This window comes from Vespula pensylvanica, chromosome 7, assembly GCF_014466175.1.
Source record: "Vespula pensylvanica isolate Volc-1 chromosome 7, ASM1446617v1, whole genome shotgun sequence".
Taxonomy (NCBI): Eukaryota; Metazoa; Arthropoda; class Insecta; order Hymenoptera; family Vespidae; genus Vespula; species Vespula pensylvanica.
In genome coordinates this window covers 2,688,391-2,705,381 of record NC_057691.1, presented here as the reverse complement: position 1 = coordinate 2,705,381, position 16,991 = coordinate 2,688,391, and the positions used below count along the sequence as shown (strand labels likewise).

The 16,991-nt window shown below is 34.7% G+C and overlaps 2 protein-coding genes across 7 annotated transcripts in view; one reads left to right on the top strand and one right to left on the bottom strand.

The window, feature by feature from the left end:
• The window catches only part of LOC122630335 (neo-calmodulin-like), a 90,454-nt gene that overhangs the window by 64,698 nt on the left and 8,765 nt on the right, over window positions 1-16,991 (top strand). For 5 of the 6 annotated variants that reach the window (XM_043814740.1, XM_043814741.1, XM_043814742.1 and 2 more), the window contains one exon: window positions 13,551-13,796. In XM_043814740.1, coding sequence (XP_043670675.1) covers window positions 13,551-13,796 — 246 coding nt within the window. Of the gene's footprint in view, window positions 1-13,550; window positions 13,797-15,862; window positions 16,894-16,991 lie in introns of those variants that run through there. The other variant, XM_043814743.1, reaches the window with a different exon arrangement.
• Window positions 1,603-7,616, bottom strand: LOC122630336 (troponin C-like). Its single transcript, XM_043814744.1, has 5 exons — window positions 7,315-7,616; window positions 6,640-6,658; window positions 5,361-5,504; window positions 3,601-3,849; window positions 1,603-1,963 (listed from the first exon to the last, which is right to left on the bottom strand). Exons 1-5 carry the CDS (start codon window positions 7,315-7,317, stop codon window positions 1,935-1,937), a joined length of 444 nt encoding a protein of 147 aa, XP_043670679.1. The 5' UTR covers window positions 7,318-7,616; the 3' UTR covers window positions 1,603-1,934.

Below are 16,991 nucleotides of genomic sequence, written 5' to 3'. Positions count from 1 at the left end.
GGATTCGAGCATCGAGAAACAAAAAGTTTAAGGTAAAGATTAGCTAAAAGTTTTAGCTAAAAGATGTGTCCTCTTGTTTTTCCTTCATTTGACGTGATCGTTGAAAAGAAAAGGGAGAGGAAAAAGAATAGGAAAAGAGAGAGAAAGAGAGAGAGAGAGAGAGAGAGAGAGAGAGAGAGAGAGAGAATGAGAAAAGATAAAGCCACGTTATCGTTCGATGACACGCTAAACTTGCTACTAAATGTAACCTTGATAGGCTCCTTTCACGTTTATGGGTCTCAGCATCGTGTTAAGATCTTCAGTATTGTATCTAAGGGTCGAGAAGGTATTTAATCGGCAGCGGAGGCCATGGTACAGCCTATCCCTCTTCCTTTTCTAGCTATTCTCTAACGCGGAAACAAATTGCTCCCGTGGAGAGTCTCGGCCGAAATTGCTTCATCCTATTACGTAAGCGATCGTATGCTCTCTTTCTATCTTCGTTTCAGTGTTCGTAGTTAGATATTCGAGATGTTTAGAGCACCGTGTTATTGCTAGCGATCCTTTAACGTTCCTAAGCTTTAAGAGAGAAAGGAATTAGGAAGGTCCCTCCTTAAGCTTTATCGATCTTCGTTACATTTTTCTTTTTTTCTCTCTCTCTCTCTCTCTTTTCTTCTGCATGAACCTATACATTGCAAATGTAATAAATAGAACGGTTAGATAAACGGAACATTGAACAAAATTAAATTCATTTAACTCGTCGTTTCTCTCGTTCAAATTTAATATGACCGTGTTAACGTAACGAGACAGACCGACAGAGATAATTGTATCAAATCAATCACAATAACGATCTAAGTTTCATCTATGTATGTAGTTGATAACATTCCTTGACGTGTACGAATTGGTTTACGTCCATTTAAGTATGAACTACGAACTTTAATATTCTAGTCGGCAGAAGTCGAGGTCTGAAATCGAAACCCTTGGATATGACACAATCGATCGGAACTTTCCGAACGATATTCAGAATGGAAACTGCTGATCTCTATTTCATTGATCATCTCACGACCGAATTTTATTTTCATAACGTCAACAATTGATTATTAAGTAGGTAATAATAAGTCGAGAAATTCGAAAAACTGAATCGTCCTCTTTTTTTTTTCGTTTCATTTATCTTTTTTTAACCATGACAGAGAGAGAAAGAAATGAAAGAATTCTGAATTGATAAAAACGAGTAGAAACTAGCGAGCATAGTTATCGATTCATTAGACATGTGAGAGAGAGTAATGTTCACTATCGGTATGCTCCATAACTTACAATGATGGCACGTTACTGCGTTACAACTTGGTTTATCATCGACAGTGATTAACACAGTGCCATTAATCCGTAGCAAACGGTGATTAAATGGCTGCTTTATGTGCGGATGTAGAAAGCAGTCGATTGATAAGACAAGAGATCCTTTCATAGAAAGTATTTAGAGCATCGTTGATACAGCTAATATTTTCGCTTTGAAACCTTACTCTTTTTATCGTCGATCATTCGTTATGCGTCACAAACGTTGTTATTGTAATGAAGGATCTGATACAAATTAGAGAGAAAAAGAGAAAGAAAGAAAGACTTCTATTTCGGTTCTTTCAAATACGTTCGTTGTATTTTTTCTTTTCATTTTTTTTTTCTTTTTTCTTTTTTTTTTTCGTAAAATTCTATCGTACATTATTGCATCAATGCGAGGATACGTCCTACGCTTAAGCGTGCATACATACACACACACACATACATATATTATTTTAATTCAGCTTAAAATTAATTTAACGAGTATCGCATCGAGTGATACGGAAGCATCAAAATGATTACAATAAATAATATTTTCAACGAAGGCGATATTGATTTGCGTTGAGAAGGCACAGCTTTGATAATTTAATTTGAAAGAAAATATCCTTTAAGAGGGATCCTCTTTGGTCTCAATCACCGGTCATCATTTCCATGAATTCTGTAAAAATCCAAACGCAAATAGTGATTAAGTTCATTTAATCTAAAAAATTTATTTTCTAGGTAGACGACTTCTACGTCTGATCACTATTCGTCCGTTACTACTACTTTTCATCTATCAAGAATCGAGGCTGGTATCATACGATATATTACTACTTCACAACGTCCCCATTTACTTCATTTACGATCGCCATAGGTATCATAAGTCAATAATTTCTCGTTTTCCTATATCGCTTCGTAATATTCGAATCGATCATGAATAACTCTTTATTACTTTTCTTCGTAACGCGTTCAATCATAAATGGCCCATTACTATTATACCTTTTTTCGGATTATAAACTGTGAATTATTATGTTTTGCTCCAGATACGTGAAACAACCGACTATAAAGAAGTCGTCTCTTTGTTACTTTTAAAGTAAGAGTCAATTAAATACTTTTATTACTATCATTACCGTGCATTTAGATGTATACATGTAATTACGCACAAATGCATATTTTATTATGGCAATTTTAGAATACGACCGAAGAAAAATTTCACGCGTTTAAGAACGAAAATAAAATTATTTCGAAATCATCGAACGAATAAATTTTATATATAAAAAATAAATTGAATATATCTCGAAAGTCCAAGGATGCATTTTTTTGAAACATGAAAAGATTTCGCGTGACCCAACTTTAAAAGAAGAATGGAAGAGAAAGTTAAAGAACGTTCGATCGATTTCGGACCGTCCAACCATATTTTCGTTTCCATACCTTTTAACGAGACTTCTGTATTTATTATTTCTCTTATCAGCTTCGTCATACGCGAAAAGAAAATTTAGTTTTCTTTTTCTATCTTGTTGCTACATACGTACCTATACACACACACACACACACACACACACACACACACAATATAATAGAAGCAAATAATTTCAGATAGAGTTATATATCATTTATAAATTTCAATTTTATACTTCCATAACAATCTGGACTTTAAGAAATAGCTTCGTTGATATCGTTATAAGATATTTCAAATTTATAATAAGACTCTTTATTTAAATTATCTACTTGCTTTACATCAAAAATATACGAGGACAACGTTAATAATCCTACTTTTAACTTTTGCATGATTTTTAATGGAAGAAAATTAGAAATTTTTTCGCGTGTACCCATCATAACTGAAAATTTCGTTGTGTATGTATTTTTGCAAGTGCAAGTTGTTAACAGTCCAATTTGAAGCGTCTGTTGTAGCTACTTAGAAATTCACACATATAGTATGGAAAACGTGGTAAACGAGGAATATTCGCACAAAGCCAAGCGTGAATAAAGGTCGGAGTGTAGGTAGAAGTTCCTTTCATTCGTGTAAAGCTTTAGGCTAGAGATATTACGCGTAATTAAAATTTTAGCCTTTGCACCTGATATAGGAGAATATATACATATACATACATACATGTATGTATATATATATATATATATATATATATATATATATGAACATACAAATGTCTTCCCGTTATTAATGTTAAATTCATAGAAGCTTTTAATTTCAAAGAAATAAAATACTGCTTTGCCTCTTAATCTCGCACTTCAGTCAATGTTCATTCTTATTGCCATAATATTGTATAAATAACATAAATTGAAACGCTTAAAACTCACCGTCAAAATCAACGGTACCGGAACCGTCGGTATCGATTTCAGCGATCATACCATCCATTTGATCAGGCGTTATTTGATCGTCCAAAGCTGCCAAGATTTCGCGAAGTGAGCTGGTCGGTATATAACCATTTCCCTCTTTGTCGTATAAACGAAAAGCTTCTTTGAGTTCTTTTTGAAGTGCCTCGTCGTCCTCTTCTTGGAAATGCGTTGCCACTCGATAAAACGAATCAAAATCCAGTTTACCGCTTCCTAAAAAAAAAGCAAAAAGAAAAAAATGGACGATCCGCGTGTTAATTAATATCTCGAATCGATATTGGCAATATTTTTTTTTATATTTTAATATACACGATGATGATGTGTATATATATATATATATATATATATATATATATATATATATATACGGATTTTAATTTAACGAGTACGTTCGATTTTCTCTCGTCTAACTTAATAAACGTAGAGGAAGATAGTAGTACGTTCGAGATGAAATCATTATCCAAGTTCATACAGTAAACCATACATGTGTAATACATATGAAGCGACGAAGCACGGATAGCGATGGTATTATCTGCATGATAATACTCCCTGTGTACACCTGGAAAGCATAAAGGACGCGGAGTTGCACGAGCATTGTCTCGATTTCGAGGCAATTCAGAGAACCGAATCTAATTTAAGGACCGATTTAGAGGCTCAACCGTGCTACAATGGCTAAGCACCTGCGAGTCTCGTTCGTAAACGACGTCGAACGCTGATAAAGCCGTTCCATTGTTGGTTTGAAAGGAAGAAGAAGAAAAAAAAAAAGAAAAGAAGAGAAGAGAAAAAAAGAAAGGTTATATAGAAGAAAAGTAGGAACTTTCGATAGCCATTCGCTACAGTTTAATCCGTTGGATTTATTCGTACGATACTTCTCGACTTTACATCTTCGATTCCAAATCGATCACGATATAACACGAATAACTTTCGATAGACGGAAGTAACAGAAAGAGTTTAATCGGATTCGACGTTTTTAAAATTTCATATATTGCCTATGCAAAAGAAATTGCAAGATTTATATCCCGTTACTTTCTTTGAAACTTTCTTTCTTTCTTCTTTTTCTTCTTCTTCTTTTTTTTCTTCTCTTCCTTCTTTCGTTTCCTTTTCTTTCTTCTTTTTTTCGTTATAAAACGAAAAGAATTTCTATCTCTCGAACTTATATTTCTTTGTTTTTACACATAAACGCCATTTTTACGGTACGCTGCGAGTGACGTTATATTTATAACGAAACCGGATCGGTCAGTTCTGTAAATTCCATAACTACTTTGTTTGCTGTAAGTACATAGAATGAGAGAGACAACGAGAAAGATAGAATGAGAGAGAGAGAGAGAGAGAGAGAGAGAGAGAGAGAGAGAGAGAGAACGTTAATCCCCCTCGAAGCGGTTACTCGAACGTTCCGTTACGATACGATCTTAATTAATATCTTACGGTACGATATAAATTACGTCGAAGTTCGAGAGACTTTTCTATCTCGTAACGAGTTTCTCGTTCGTTAATAGTTTCGCTGTCCGATCGCGATGTCCTACTCTACTTCTTCCTCTTCTTCCTTCTCTTTTGCAAACTCAATGAATGAGTTTTCTCGTACGTCGAAAAAATTCTTCTCATCGTGTTTTGAAAAGTAAATCAACACTTTGTTATTGAACGTTTCATTATTACTTTTTTCGATCGACAGATATCATCGATTTTTGGAAATTTCCATAAAAATGTCAATGAAAAATGAAACTCACCATCTTCGTCTTCCTGTTTCAGTAATACTTCGAGTTCATGGTCGTCAAAAGTGTGTCCTAATGTATTAAGAATCGTCCTGACCTTCTCCTTTTCGATCCTTCCGGATTTAGTGGAGTCAAACATGGAGAAAGCTCTTCTGAGCACTGCGAAATTAATAAAAAGCGATTTCACTTGTTGAAAAATAATTAAAAAAAAAAAAAAAAAATGAAAAGAAACGGAAAAAGAAAAAAGACGAAGAAACAAATCAAAATGAGAAACGTTTCGAGATGTTACAGTCATTGCTAATTCTATTTTTCACCAAGGAAAACTAAGTTAATTCCAATTATAACAGCAACGTCATTGCTGTTTTCAATTTGTTTATACATACATAGGTTATACCAGAACGTGCGTATCGAAATAACGTGGCAGAGTCAATCAATGGTTTATTTTTCATTGGCAACCATCTTCGACATGGCTCACTTCCTCCTTTTAAACTCGTCTGTCAGTTTACTGCTCAGCTTTTATGCGACCGCTTTCACGCAAAAGCGTTTAGTTTAACTCGTGATATTATTACATACAATATCAAACGGATTTAACAAATGTAACATCACTTTTCTTTGAGAACAATGGTATATGTGATAATTGATTTTTTCTTTCCCTTTTTTTTCTTTTTTTTTTTTTTAATACTTGAACTTTCAAAAAAAAATTAGAAAAATCGCGAAAGAGCATTCTTGTTAATGTTTATACATATATAATTATAATAGTAAAACAAATTTGAATTTTTACAGGTTTCATATATTTGAAAAGATATTTCAATGGGATCCCGGTTACCATATGGCGAATGTAATACACCGAAAACAAGTTGCATGTCGCAACGACAAATCTTAATGAAACACTGCCGCCGTTGTCAAGTCGGTCGTTCAAAGACACGGTAGTTCCGCATCTCGTAATATAAAACCTCTGCAGACCGAGGATCTATATATCTATCTTGCGACCTTATTCCGATCTCTAGATACATGGTACTTGTTGACGTGGAAACGATAAATAGATATCATGCACGTGCTTATACTTCTCTTTATCTTCCTCTTCAACTATGACTAATAATCCCTTTGCATTTTCGCGAAAACATTTCGCGATCGTCGTTAATCAAACCGCATTAACTTACCCAACTCACTCTTTCTCTTTCTCTTTCTGTTTCGCGTGCATAGTCACGTGAACTTCGACAATGCTCGTTAATTACATAAGTCGTGAGAAAATAATGTACGAAGTCATCCGATATAACACGCGATTACCACTTACTTTGTACTTGTTCCTCGTCCTGAAACAGATCAAATCAAACGAATGACGAAGAGTTTCAAACAAGCATGGGAATGATAATGAGAAAAATTATGTAATACATAGTAAGAGGAATTAAAAGTAGTCACGAGAGCGAATCACAAAGGATTGAACGAACACTCTCAAGAGTCGTTCGTGTTAACGAGACGAAAAGTTTGTCAGTTTCACTCGCGTTGTTCAAAGTCCTTATATATATATATATATATATATATATATATATATATATATACCCATACATAGATACATACATACTATACATAGATTTTATGATCAAAGGTACAATACCGTCATACGATTTGTCCGAACGAATTCACACTATCGATCGTGTATTATTAATGATATATAATGATACAAAAAAAAGGAAAAAGGGAAGGAGAAGAAAGAAGAAAAAAGAAAAAAAGGGAAAAGAAAAATGGACATAAAAACATAAATTCCCTTTTGGCCCGAAGAAAAAGCGAGAAGGCTCGTAAGAACGGTGGTAGAATCCGTCGATCGGTCGGAACTTTGCCAAAAAACGAAACTCGTTGCTTTCCTATTCTACTTATTTTCTCTCCCTCTCTTTCTCTCTCTCTCTCTCTCTCTCTCTCTTTTCAATCCATATAAGCACAACAACGCACAAAAAATCACCATTGAACGAACCATTTTATTTAATTTTTTTTCTTCTCCTTCTTCTTCTTCTTTCTCTTCTTGTTCTTGTTCTTCTTCCTTTTTTTAGTCGTCAGGATCCAGAAAAGATAAAGTTCGGGACACCTTCGTTTCTTCTTCCCTTTTTCTTCTTCTTTTTCTTCTTCCTCTTGTTCTTGTTCTTCTTCTTCTACTCCTCGCCACTTCTCGCCGTTCGTACCAACACTAAACGTCCAAGCTGTGCCGAATATCTTTTATAAGCTCCGACGTGGAAAGACGAAGCTGAGAAATCTACTCCCCCATCCCTCCACGGGCTGAACGAAAAGCGGTTCTCTTCAAGTCGTGTCTCTTCTTCGGTTCTCATGACGCCACTCTTCTCCTCAGCTATAATGCTACAGTTCACCCTGAAAATGTTCAACCAATCGGAAGGGGTCACGAATTCAGCGTTACTCTCTCTCTCTCTCTCTCTCTCTCTCTTTCTCTCTGAACACTCATTCGTTTTACTCTTCTTAAGAAGAAGAGGAAGAGGAAGAAGAAGAAGAAGAAAAAGAAGAAGAAGAAGAAGAAAGAAGAAGAAGCCTTCGATAAGTTCGTTCCATACTCTTTTAAAGGGATATTTCTTTCGAATTGCTAATTTTTCTTCTACTTTACTCCCCAAGTTAGTTTTGGAAAGATCTTTGAAATTCTGAAGTAATAGGTATTTACTCTACTCGTAGTTTTTCTTTTCATTTTTTCTCTTTTTTTCTTTCTTTCTTCTTGTTAACATCTCTCTGAAGACCAGCAGAGAATAAAAGTGCGTTACGAAACGATGAAAATATTTCATGTTAAAGAGCTCGCTCGTAGAAGTCGGTCGTGGTTGTGCAAAGGGTAAAAGAGAGACAGAGAGAGAGAGAAAGAGAGAAAGAGGGAGAGAACATGAGCAGGAAAGAAGTGGGGACTCGTGCTATTTCAAAACATTCCAGGCTATGATACTGCTGCTTTCCATTGGTCTACCACGTCGCTCGATGAAACGTATCGACGATTCTTTTTTATCGGTTACCAAGAAATTTAATATCCTCAAATTCCTTCCAATCTTTCGGGAATTTGTTTCCGTCGAAATCATTGAAAGTTCACTCGCTTTTGTTACACCTTGATTACTTATGTACATATCTAACGAACGTTACACATTTTCCTTCCCTCAACGTTCTTACATTTAATCGCTATAATAAACTTAGATACGATTGATATACGATTGCATAGATTAAGATTGATATCCGAAAAAAGTTGTTAGCGAATGTTATATGGAAATTAAATTATCCGGTGTATACGTGCCAAGAATTGTACCTTTTATCGTGAGGAAAAAGGAACCAAGGATTTCTTCGTTAGCTCGAAGATTTCTTCGACGATTTGGCAACGTGTTAGGTATACCGTATCAAAGATTCATTATTTATATCTAACAATCGATCGAAGATTCCGTCGATTCGTGCAAATCTACTGGAGAATAATCTGGGTATTAAACTCGACGAATTAATTAAATAATAAAAAAATTAATTAAATCAATATATATATATAATAATTAATAAAAAAGAAATAAACAAATTGTAGAGAAACTACGAGCGTTTTTCGAGTTGACTATTAAACTCTAATTAAACAACTCGTTACGATAAATCGCAACATTGAAACTTTTCTCGAAGCTGCCCCTCGAGTTTCCCCATGTTCGGCTAATGAGATGTATATTCCAGGTAGTGCACGTTAGCAAGATCGTAGGTACGAGAGAACAAGGTCGGCAAATTAGTAAAGCCCACGACGTCGTATTTCTTTTCTCCCTGACTCGATACGAACGAATCACGGGCCGTGAAAACTAACAGCTGTACCCATTTTACATGGGTAACTTATAATTAAACGTCATTTACTCCGTCGCACGAACGGAAATGTTATTTCTCGAATTAGCTTTTACATTGTCTGAAAAAAAAAAAGAAAACAAGAAAAAGAGAAACGAACAACGGCGGAGAAAAAATTTGTATATTTATTTATTTACAATTATATGTTTATTTACGGTTAATCGTTTAAAAGATTAAAAATTTATTGAATTTTTATTATACTAACTTCGTTAAAATCTTGATTCGAGTGACAAATTTGTCATTGTCATCTCGTTTTTACCATCTTTTCTCGAATCGTATGTTCACCTTAGAAAATATATTTAACGTCGTTACTTTTTCATCGCACGAATTGAAATGCGAATCAAATTGCGAGTCTCGTTAATCGCATTTATACAGAAAAGGCAACATTTCTTTTCCTCACGGGGTACGCAACGTATGACGGTGCCTTACTCAAGAACGTGGCAGACGGTAAGAGCTATAATTATCTCGACGGATCTACCCACGCGAGACATACCATTTCTCTCTCTCTCTCTCTCTCTCTCTCTCTCCCTCTCTTTCTTTCTCTGTTTTTTTTGCTCTATTTCTCTGTCTTTCTCGAATTATTATTTGAATAAACCTTGGATATTTTTCAACTCTGCTATATTTAGCAGGAATTCTTCATCTTAAATGGTTATTGATAAAAAATTAGACGACGAACTGGTATCAATCATTCTCTTCTTTCGTTTTTTTTCGTCATTCGAACTCGTTCGATCGAAATAAAATCTCTACATTTTTAAATTCCTCTCTTACTTATCATTATATCTTGTAGAAAAAGAAAAGGATTATCAATTTCGAGATAAAGGTATATCTTCACACGTTTCTAGCTCTTTCCAAGCATATCTCCGTGCCATCCTCGATTTATGACTCTTCGCCGAATCGATGGAGTTAGTTTCAACAAACTAAACTCTCTCCGCGTTTGCGTTCTCGTCGGATATTCAAACCGCCGAATCTGCATGGTTTTCGGATATTCGTATCTACTACGAACCGAGTTGGGAGTCGTTTTCGATGTGAATGGAGGAAGTAATTCCCAGGCCCTTCATCGTTCAACCTTGTTTCCGAGATAACAACGACGGAGAGAACAATTTTGCAGAATCATCTCTATTTCTACATTTCCTTTCTTTTTCTTTTTCTTTCTCTTCCTCTTTGTTAATTCGATCGTTAGTACCTAACGAAACTAAAGTTTCAAAATTGAAATCGCATCGTACTCTATTTGCCAACGGGCTTGTAATTATTTTCTTTCAAATCGATACGTCTCTCTTTTTACTTCTTCTTTTATTTCTCGATTCTTTCGATACTTTCGTTCGAATCCCTAGTCTCGAAGCGTAGTCACGAAATTAAAATGGGAAAAAAAACTTTAGCTGGATAATAAGAAAAGACCAAATAATAATAAAAACGTTGCTAGAAAATAAATAGAAATAAAGAGAGATACGGATAAAAAAGATCAAAGAGAGTAAACCGCAAATAATTCCGTGGCATCATTAGCTTGTATAACGCGAAACAATAGCGAGTCCCAGGGCGAACCGGCGAAACATGGTCGTCGTCGTTTCTTCGACATTCGGCCTTTCCGGTTCGCCTAATTAATCTCTTTCTTCTCTCTCTCTCTCTCTCTCTCTCTCTCTCTCTCGTTTTTTCTCCTCCTCCTCACCCCTCACTCAAAACTGTAAATGTTTGCTACCCTAACGTTTTCATTTCGCTAAAGCACAAAAATCTTTGTTTTTACCCATTCGCGTGATTTCGAAAATGCCACTTGAAAAATCTCGATGAATGTATATATATATATATATATATATATATATATGTATGTATGTATGTATGTATTATATAATACATAGAGATAGGTAAGCACATAGGTTCCTGTCTTTCGTGAATTCATGCTTCGCGAATTCGTATTCGACTGAAGAGAACATTTTTGCCGGTGTACATGCTCGCGTTTTCACTGAAAATATGAACAGAAAAAAAAAAGAAAAAAGAAAGGAAACCGCCGAGAAGCTTTTTCACGTTTCCGTTGGTGCAATAATACAAAAGAATAAGAAAGACTATGCTTTACGTGCGACGAGAACGACGAGGTCAAGGAAACGCATTTCACTGTCCAATTTGATTCTTTCGTTTGTACTCCTTTCTCTTTATTTTCTTTTTTTTTATTTCTATTTTTATTTTTATTATTTTTTTATTTTCTTTTCTTTCTTTTTTATATAAACACCTTTTACAAGTACTTTTCATTTCGTCGATGCATTTTTCGTTCGTAAACACGATCGTTCGACATATTTCTAGGACGTTAAACCTTCTATAGTCTCTTCCCTATAAATGGTTACACGCTTAATATCGATTCTCTTGCTTTCCACTAAATCGAATTTATAAGTGACACGTGCAAAGAGTACAGAAAAAGATTATACAACGGTCAAGTATTATTTTAATCATTTATTCAGAAAAAAAAATGAAAAAAAGAAAAAATGGAAAACTAAAAAGAAAAAACATGTTCGAATTTGATGATAAAATAGAAGTTAAAATCGAATCTGCAATGAATTTTTTATTTCTATAGTGATAATATTCGCAAAAGCTCGTTCGCGACGAATATTTCGAATTCTTCTTTTCGTCCGACGTCAAAAAGAAAGAAAAAAGAACAAAAAAGTATAAAACCAATACAAGTCGGATAATTTCAATCTGCTAGCCATATCGATACAGCCATTCTAAAGTAAAAATGGTATAGGAAATCCATTCGTTCGAATCTACCTACATTTCCTTCGATAGGAATATGATGAGTTTATTGAAAATATCGAATATCCTTGTTCTTGTTATAATCGAATCGATTTTAATGGCGAAGGATCGAAAGACACGAAAAGTACGTGAATTTTATAGCGTGGAAAAAAAAGGATGTATTAAATCGCCAGGCAGAAATCGTGTTAGAATTCGAACGTATCGCGATAATGCGATATTCGATAACGCCTTTGACAAATCCGTTTGCGTACTCCAATCTAAAATTTCTTCGCTGATTCAAAGAGATCCCGTCCTTGTGTCCCAACCGCTTTCACGTTGATTTATTTATAAAACGAAGTTTACTGCGAGTCGCGGGCGTTCGTTTGAAAACACTTTCGTCCGATTCGATTCTCGAGAAAGGGATTTATCGCGAAATATCGTGAAAAAAAAAAAAAGAAAAAAGAAAGAAAATACAAAAAATGAAAAGAAAGAAAATGATTCCTAGCGTTTCTGATTTTCTGATATGAAAGAGATTCCTGATCAGCGATGACCCACTTTTTGTATCTTTCTTGGTCGCATCGATCGTCGGAAATAAGATTACTTTTGCATTTCCTCTTTTTCATCGAATGTTTCCTTTGTCCAGATTTTCGGCGCAATTCTCATAGAAAAATTTGTTCGATAAGAATCGAACGTTCCGAACTTCCAATGATCGGAAGAATCAAGAAGACCTTCTTCCGTGAAAGATTCAAATTCGAATGAAAAATGAAATGGTGAAATGCGCGTAGATGGTTTTCGCACGTTTCGTTGTCTAATATCGACACTATAAAACTTTTAAAAGATAAACGTTTACGCGCGATATTATATTTTGTTTAGATTTCTGTTTCCGGTAGATAGTTTCGGGCCGACTCGATGATACCGACTCGTAAAAATGATTCATTCCAGAATAATAAGATTGGCAAAACTGCGGGCGCATATTTCGGGGGAGTTTTACGAGCAACATTACGATCATAAAGCGACGCGAATTCTTAAGTGTAGTGTGGAGAAGAAAACTCCATCCAATTTCTCACAGCTTATTCTTACGAGAGACAATAAAACACCGTTGGCAAATGAGGATTATTATTTCAAGCGGACAATATGGCCGCCCACGGTGATACCACCAACGTCTTATTTTTTTTCCGAGGTGTTCCCGACTACGGAACGAAAATTACGAGCCGATAATTTAAGCTCGTCGGTTTCGTTCTCGCTTGAAAATTTTCCCGCGTTTTTCTTTCTTCTGTTTTGATTGTCCTTGCTGATTCTTGCGGAATGAAATTTCATTTCGGGTGCTGTGACTTCACGCGAGCTTACACACGAGCAACGAATATAATCGAGTTATAAGTCTCTCATTCTCTTTTGAAACATTTTACAAATGGCGCAGCGTGTTTCAAATGGGAAAAAAAAAAGGAATTTTTATGCGATTTTAACAATATATTCTTGTTTTTCTGTTTATTTTTTTTCTCTCTTTCTTTTTTTTTCATCGTGCACGCTCGACTATGCTCAACTATGTTCGAGGGAGTTCGGAGAAAAACTATGATATGGGTTCGACCCGTCTGATCGCTATCATTGTTCGAGTAGATCGTATCTTCGTGACATCTAACAAGTAATATTTTTTTCCATCAGGCACGCAACAAACCAGCCGATGGAGTTGGCCATGTGAATCAGAAAGGTGCGACGGGTCAAAAGGCACCGTTAGCTGCTGGACAAAAGGGGGCTCCTGGTGCCAAGGTCGCGACAAAGCCGGCGCAGAAGCCAACAGCTCAAAAAGGACAGGTCAAAGTCACCCCTAAGGCTGCCTCCGTTAAAACGGGAAAGAACAAAAAGAAAGGTCAGAGGCAACAGTACGATCTCATCGTCACCATAAATCTGGTAAGTTCGATGAAGATGAATAAAGTTTGAAGAAAGAGAGAGAGAGAGAGAGAGAATATAAAAGCATATCATTTCAATCTCATCGTGCTATATTAATTACGGATCTTTAATATTCTTGCAATTTGCATATCAAACTTTTGAACCTTCGTCAAAGTAACAGGATGAATGGCTATGATGATAGTTATAATATATTTCGACAGCTTCGATTATTAATACTAAATATAACAGTGGAGGAAGAAAAAATAAAGAAAAAAAGTATACAAGAAAAATTATTCGTTGAAATCAGATTTAAAATAACTACGTAGTTTTATATATATATATATATATATATATATATATATATATATGTATGTATGTATGTATGTATGTATGTATGTATGTATATTATGTGCATGTGCGTGTAGTAAGTACTTGATATATGGGAAAGTATACGTCTGATCATAAATTTATTTATCTACTGAACGATCAACGTTTAATCGCCGATAAAACGTTTCGCTCGTAAAATTTTCAATAGGTATGTTATACGCTCTGTTCGTCAATGCGAATTTGAAGTTTCTCTTTTTTTGGTTTTTCTGTCAGCTCGAAACATAATTAATATTTCAAGGTCTATGTCTTAAGAAGCAATGATTAACGTTTAAGTGTATAAAAGTATTTATTAATAGAAAAAAATAATTCTTATTAATAGAAAAAAAAAGTAATTTATTTTAGTTTCTTTTCCACTCGTTTTTCTTTTTCTTTTGATAAGAATTAATTTTATAATGAACTTATAATTAACTTAATTTAATGAAAGAAAATAAAAGGATGTTATTTGATGCATTGCAACGATCACGTACGAAATAGATCTTTAGTATGAGTGTGTTTCGAACGTTTTAGCTTTTAAAGTTTGTGAAATTACTGTAACACACTTTGTATCGCATTAGTTTCTGAAAACGAGGCAAGCATATCTAATATGATCTAGGAAGCAGAAAGAAGCTAACGTCGAAACGAAAGCCGACAGATGGTACTACCGGATTAACGTGGAAAACATTTGCAACATACATAAAATTTATCGATGCCTTTGCTTAGCAAGGCAAAATGCAATTAAAATTTTTTATAACCCGAACTTCGTTAATTGATGCACTGTAACAACTGTGCCAGGGGTAGTTACATAGTAGTTTCGTTCCGTATGTTGCTCTAATGAAAAAAAAAATAAAGATAAAGTCGATCCTACGAAAATTCTCTATCGATATATCGTTAATGTAGATACATAGAAAGAGCGTATGATATCTCTCATCGTTTATTTACAATCGAACGAGTATAATATCATTTTCATTGTTCAGACGTTGAAACATTATTTCGTGCTTTAGTAAACAAACGAGGAATTTAAATCCGGAAATGTTAATTGGATCGAACCATGACAGGTAATAAAACGATTCACAAGAATCTCGAATTTCTACGTCGCGTCATTCCAAAAATAGTTCTAGACAGCTTCCTATTCTCCTTCTTCTACTTCTTCTTCTTCTTCTTCTTCTAGTATTACTACTACTTCTACTTTGTCTTCTTACAAACGTCTCGTTACAAACGAAGTGAAAGTTTCGATTTAAAGACAAAGTCTTTTTTAGAAGATGCTTTACCGAAATAGAATGGCAATCGATAATGTAAAATTAGATTGAAATGTTAAATATATATACACATATATGTGTGTGTGTGTATATATATATATATATATGTATATATATATCGATGTAATTTGTAAATCGATGTCTATCAATAAAAAAGAAATTTTATGTATTATTTATGAATAGATTATAGATAGAGAATGAATGGATGGTCCAAATTTTCATTTGTCATTCGACCAATTGTTACGTGTATTTACTTAACGTGTATTTATTTTAATGTGTATATACATACACGCATATATATAAATTGTAAGAATAGAACAAAGAACGCATTGGTATGAATGAAATGTGTCAGTAGTAAAGATCAATGTTCCAACGGAAACAAGTGTAAATGACAAATCGATGAGAAATATGTTGTTGTTCCTTCTTGTTAATCATCGTATACACGAGTCATTCGACTCGTTTGGCAATGAGCTTAGCGTTACCACCGGCACATCGAAACGCTATTATAAGGAGAGAGAAGACACCGTCTGCCATTTTCTTGTTGCCAGTCGATCGTGGAGGGGCAATGACAGTTAAAAACAGCTGAAGGTTGACCAAAGACATATTCCGACATCTTTTGTCTTCGAACTAGTCGTTCTTATGTTAACGAAGGCGAATAACGCGAGTGAAAAGTTACGATGTGTAAATCGATTCGTCTAACGCCGTCCATTTTGAATGGAAATCAACGAAGTAGGACATTGATAATTTGAAGAAGACAAATGTATTAAGATTCTTCGAGGGAGGATCGTTTTCACGAAAGATACAAATAGAAATGAGAATAAGAATGAAATTGAAACTTTTGGATGACCATCCAAAATCTATAATAATGATTTAAGGGAAGATAAAAATAGAAAATAAAAGAAAATAGAAAAAGAAAAAACAGTAAAGTTTAAAAAAAGATATGGTTAAAGCTAGGTCTCTTTGGCGACTAAACAGTGATCTTAGCTCGAGCATAACGTCGGTAGTCCATAAATATTATTTTGGCTCGGGCCTGTGTTCGCACGAGCCTTGTCGTGAGTAATGTACGTCGACCTCTCACTGAGTGAAAGCGAACGAGAAGGTACTTTTCAAAAAATACGACGTTAATAACCTTCGAAATTAATAATAAAACGTGGAGGTACGAAGGTGAAAAACTGGACCGAAGGAGAAAAATCAAAGTGACCATATAAAATAAGTGTCCAATGTGAACAAGCTGATCGAGGAACCGATCGTAACTTCGACCCGTAAAGGATGCAGTAAAACGAGTGAATTATCGAGACAAGTGTCGCGAGACTTAGCGAGATATTTATGTGACTAAGAATTAAAAGAGAATTTCCTGTACTGTTAACGAAGAATAATATCCCAAGGAAAATAAGTCTTCCGGAAAAATGGCCGAAACGGAAAAGAAATATAGTTCGGCATATGGTAAACTAAGAAGATTGACTAGCACGATCGATTGTCAAACGAGACAAATTAGCGTAAGTCGATTAATTCGTAAGATGTTAATTAAAGAAGGAAAAGGAAAGAGAAAAAGAAAGAAAGAAAAGAAGAAAATCCGCTATGAACGTTTTCTCCA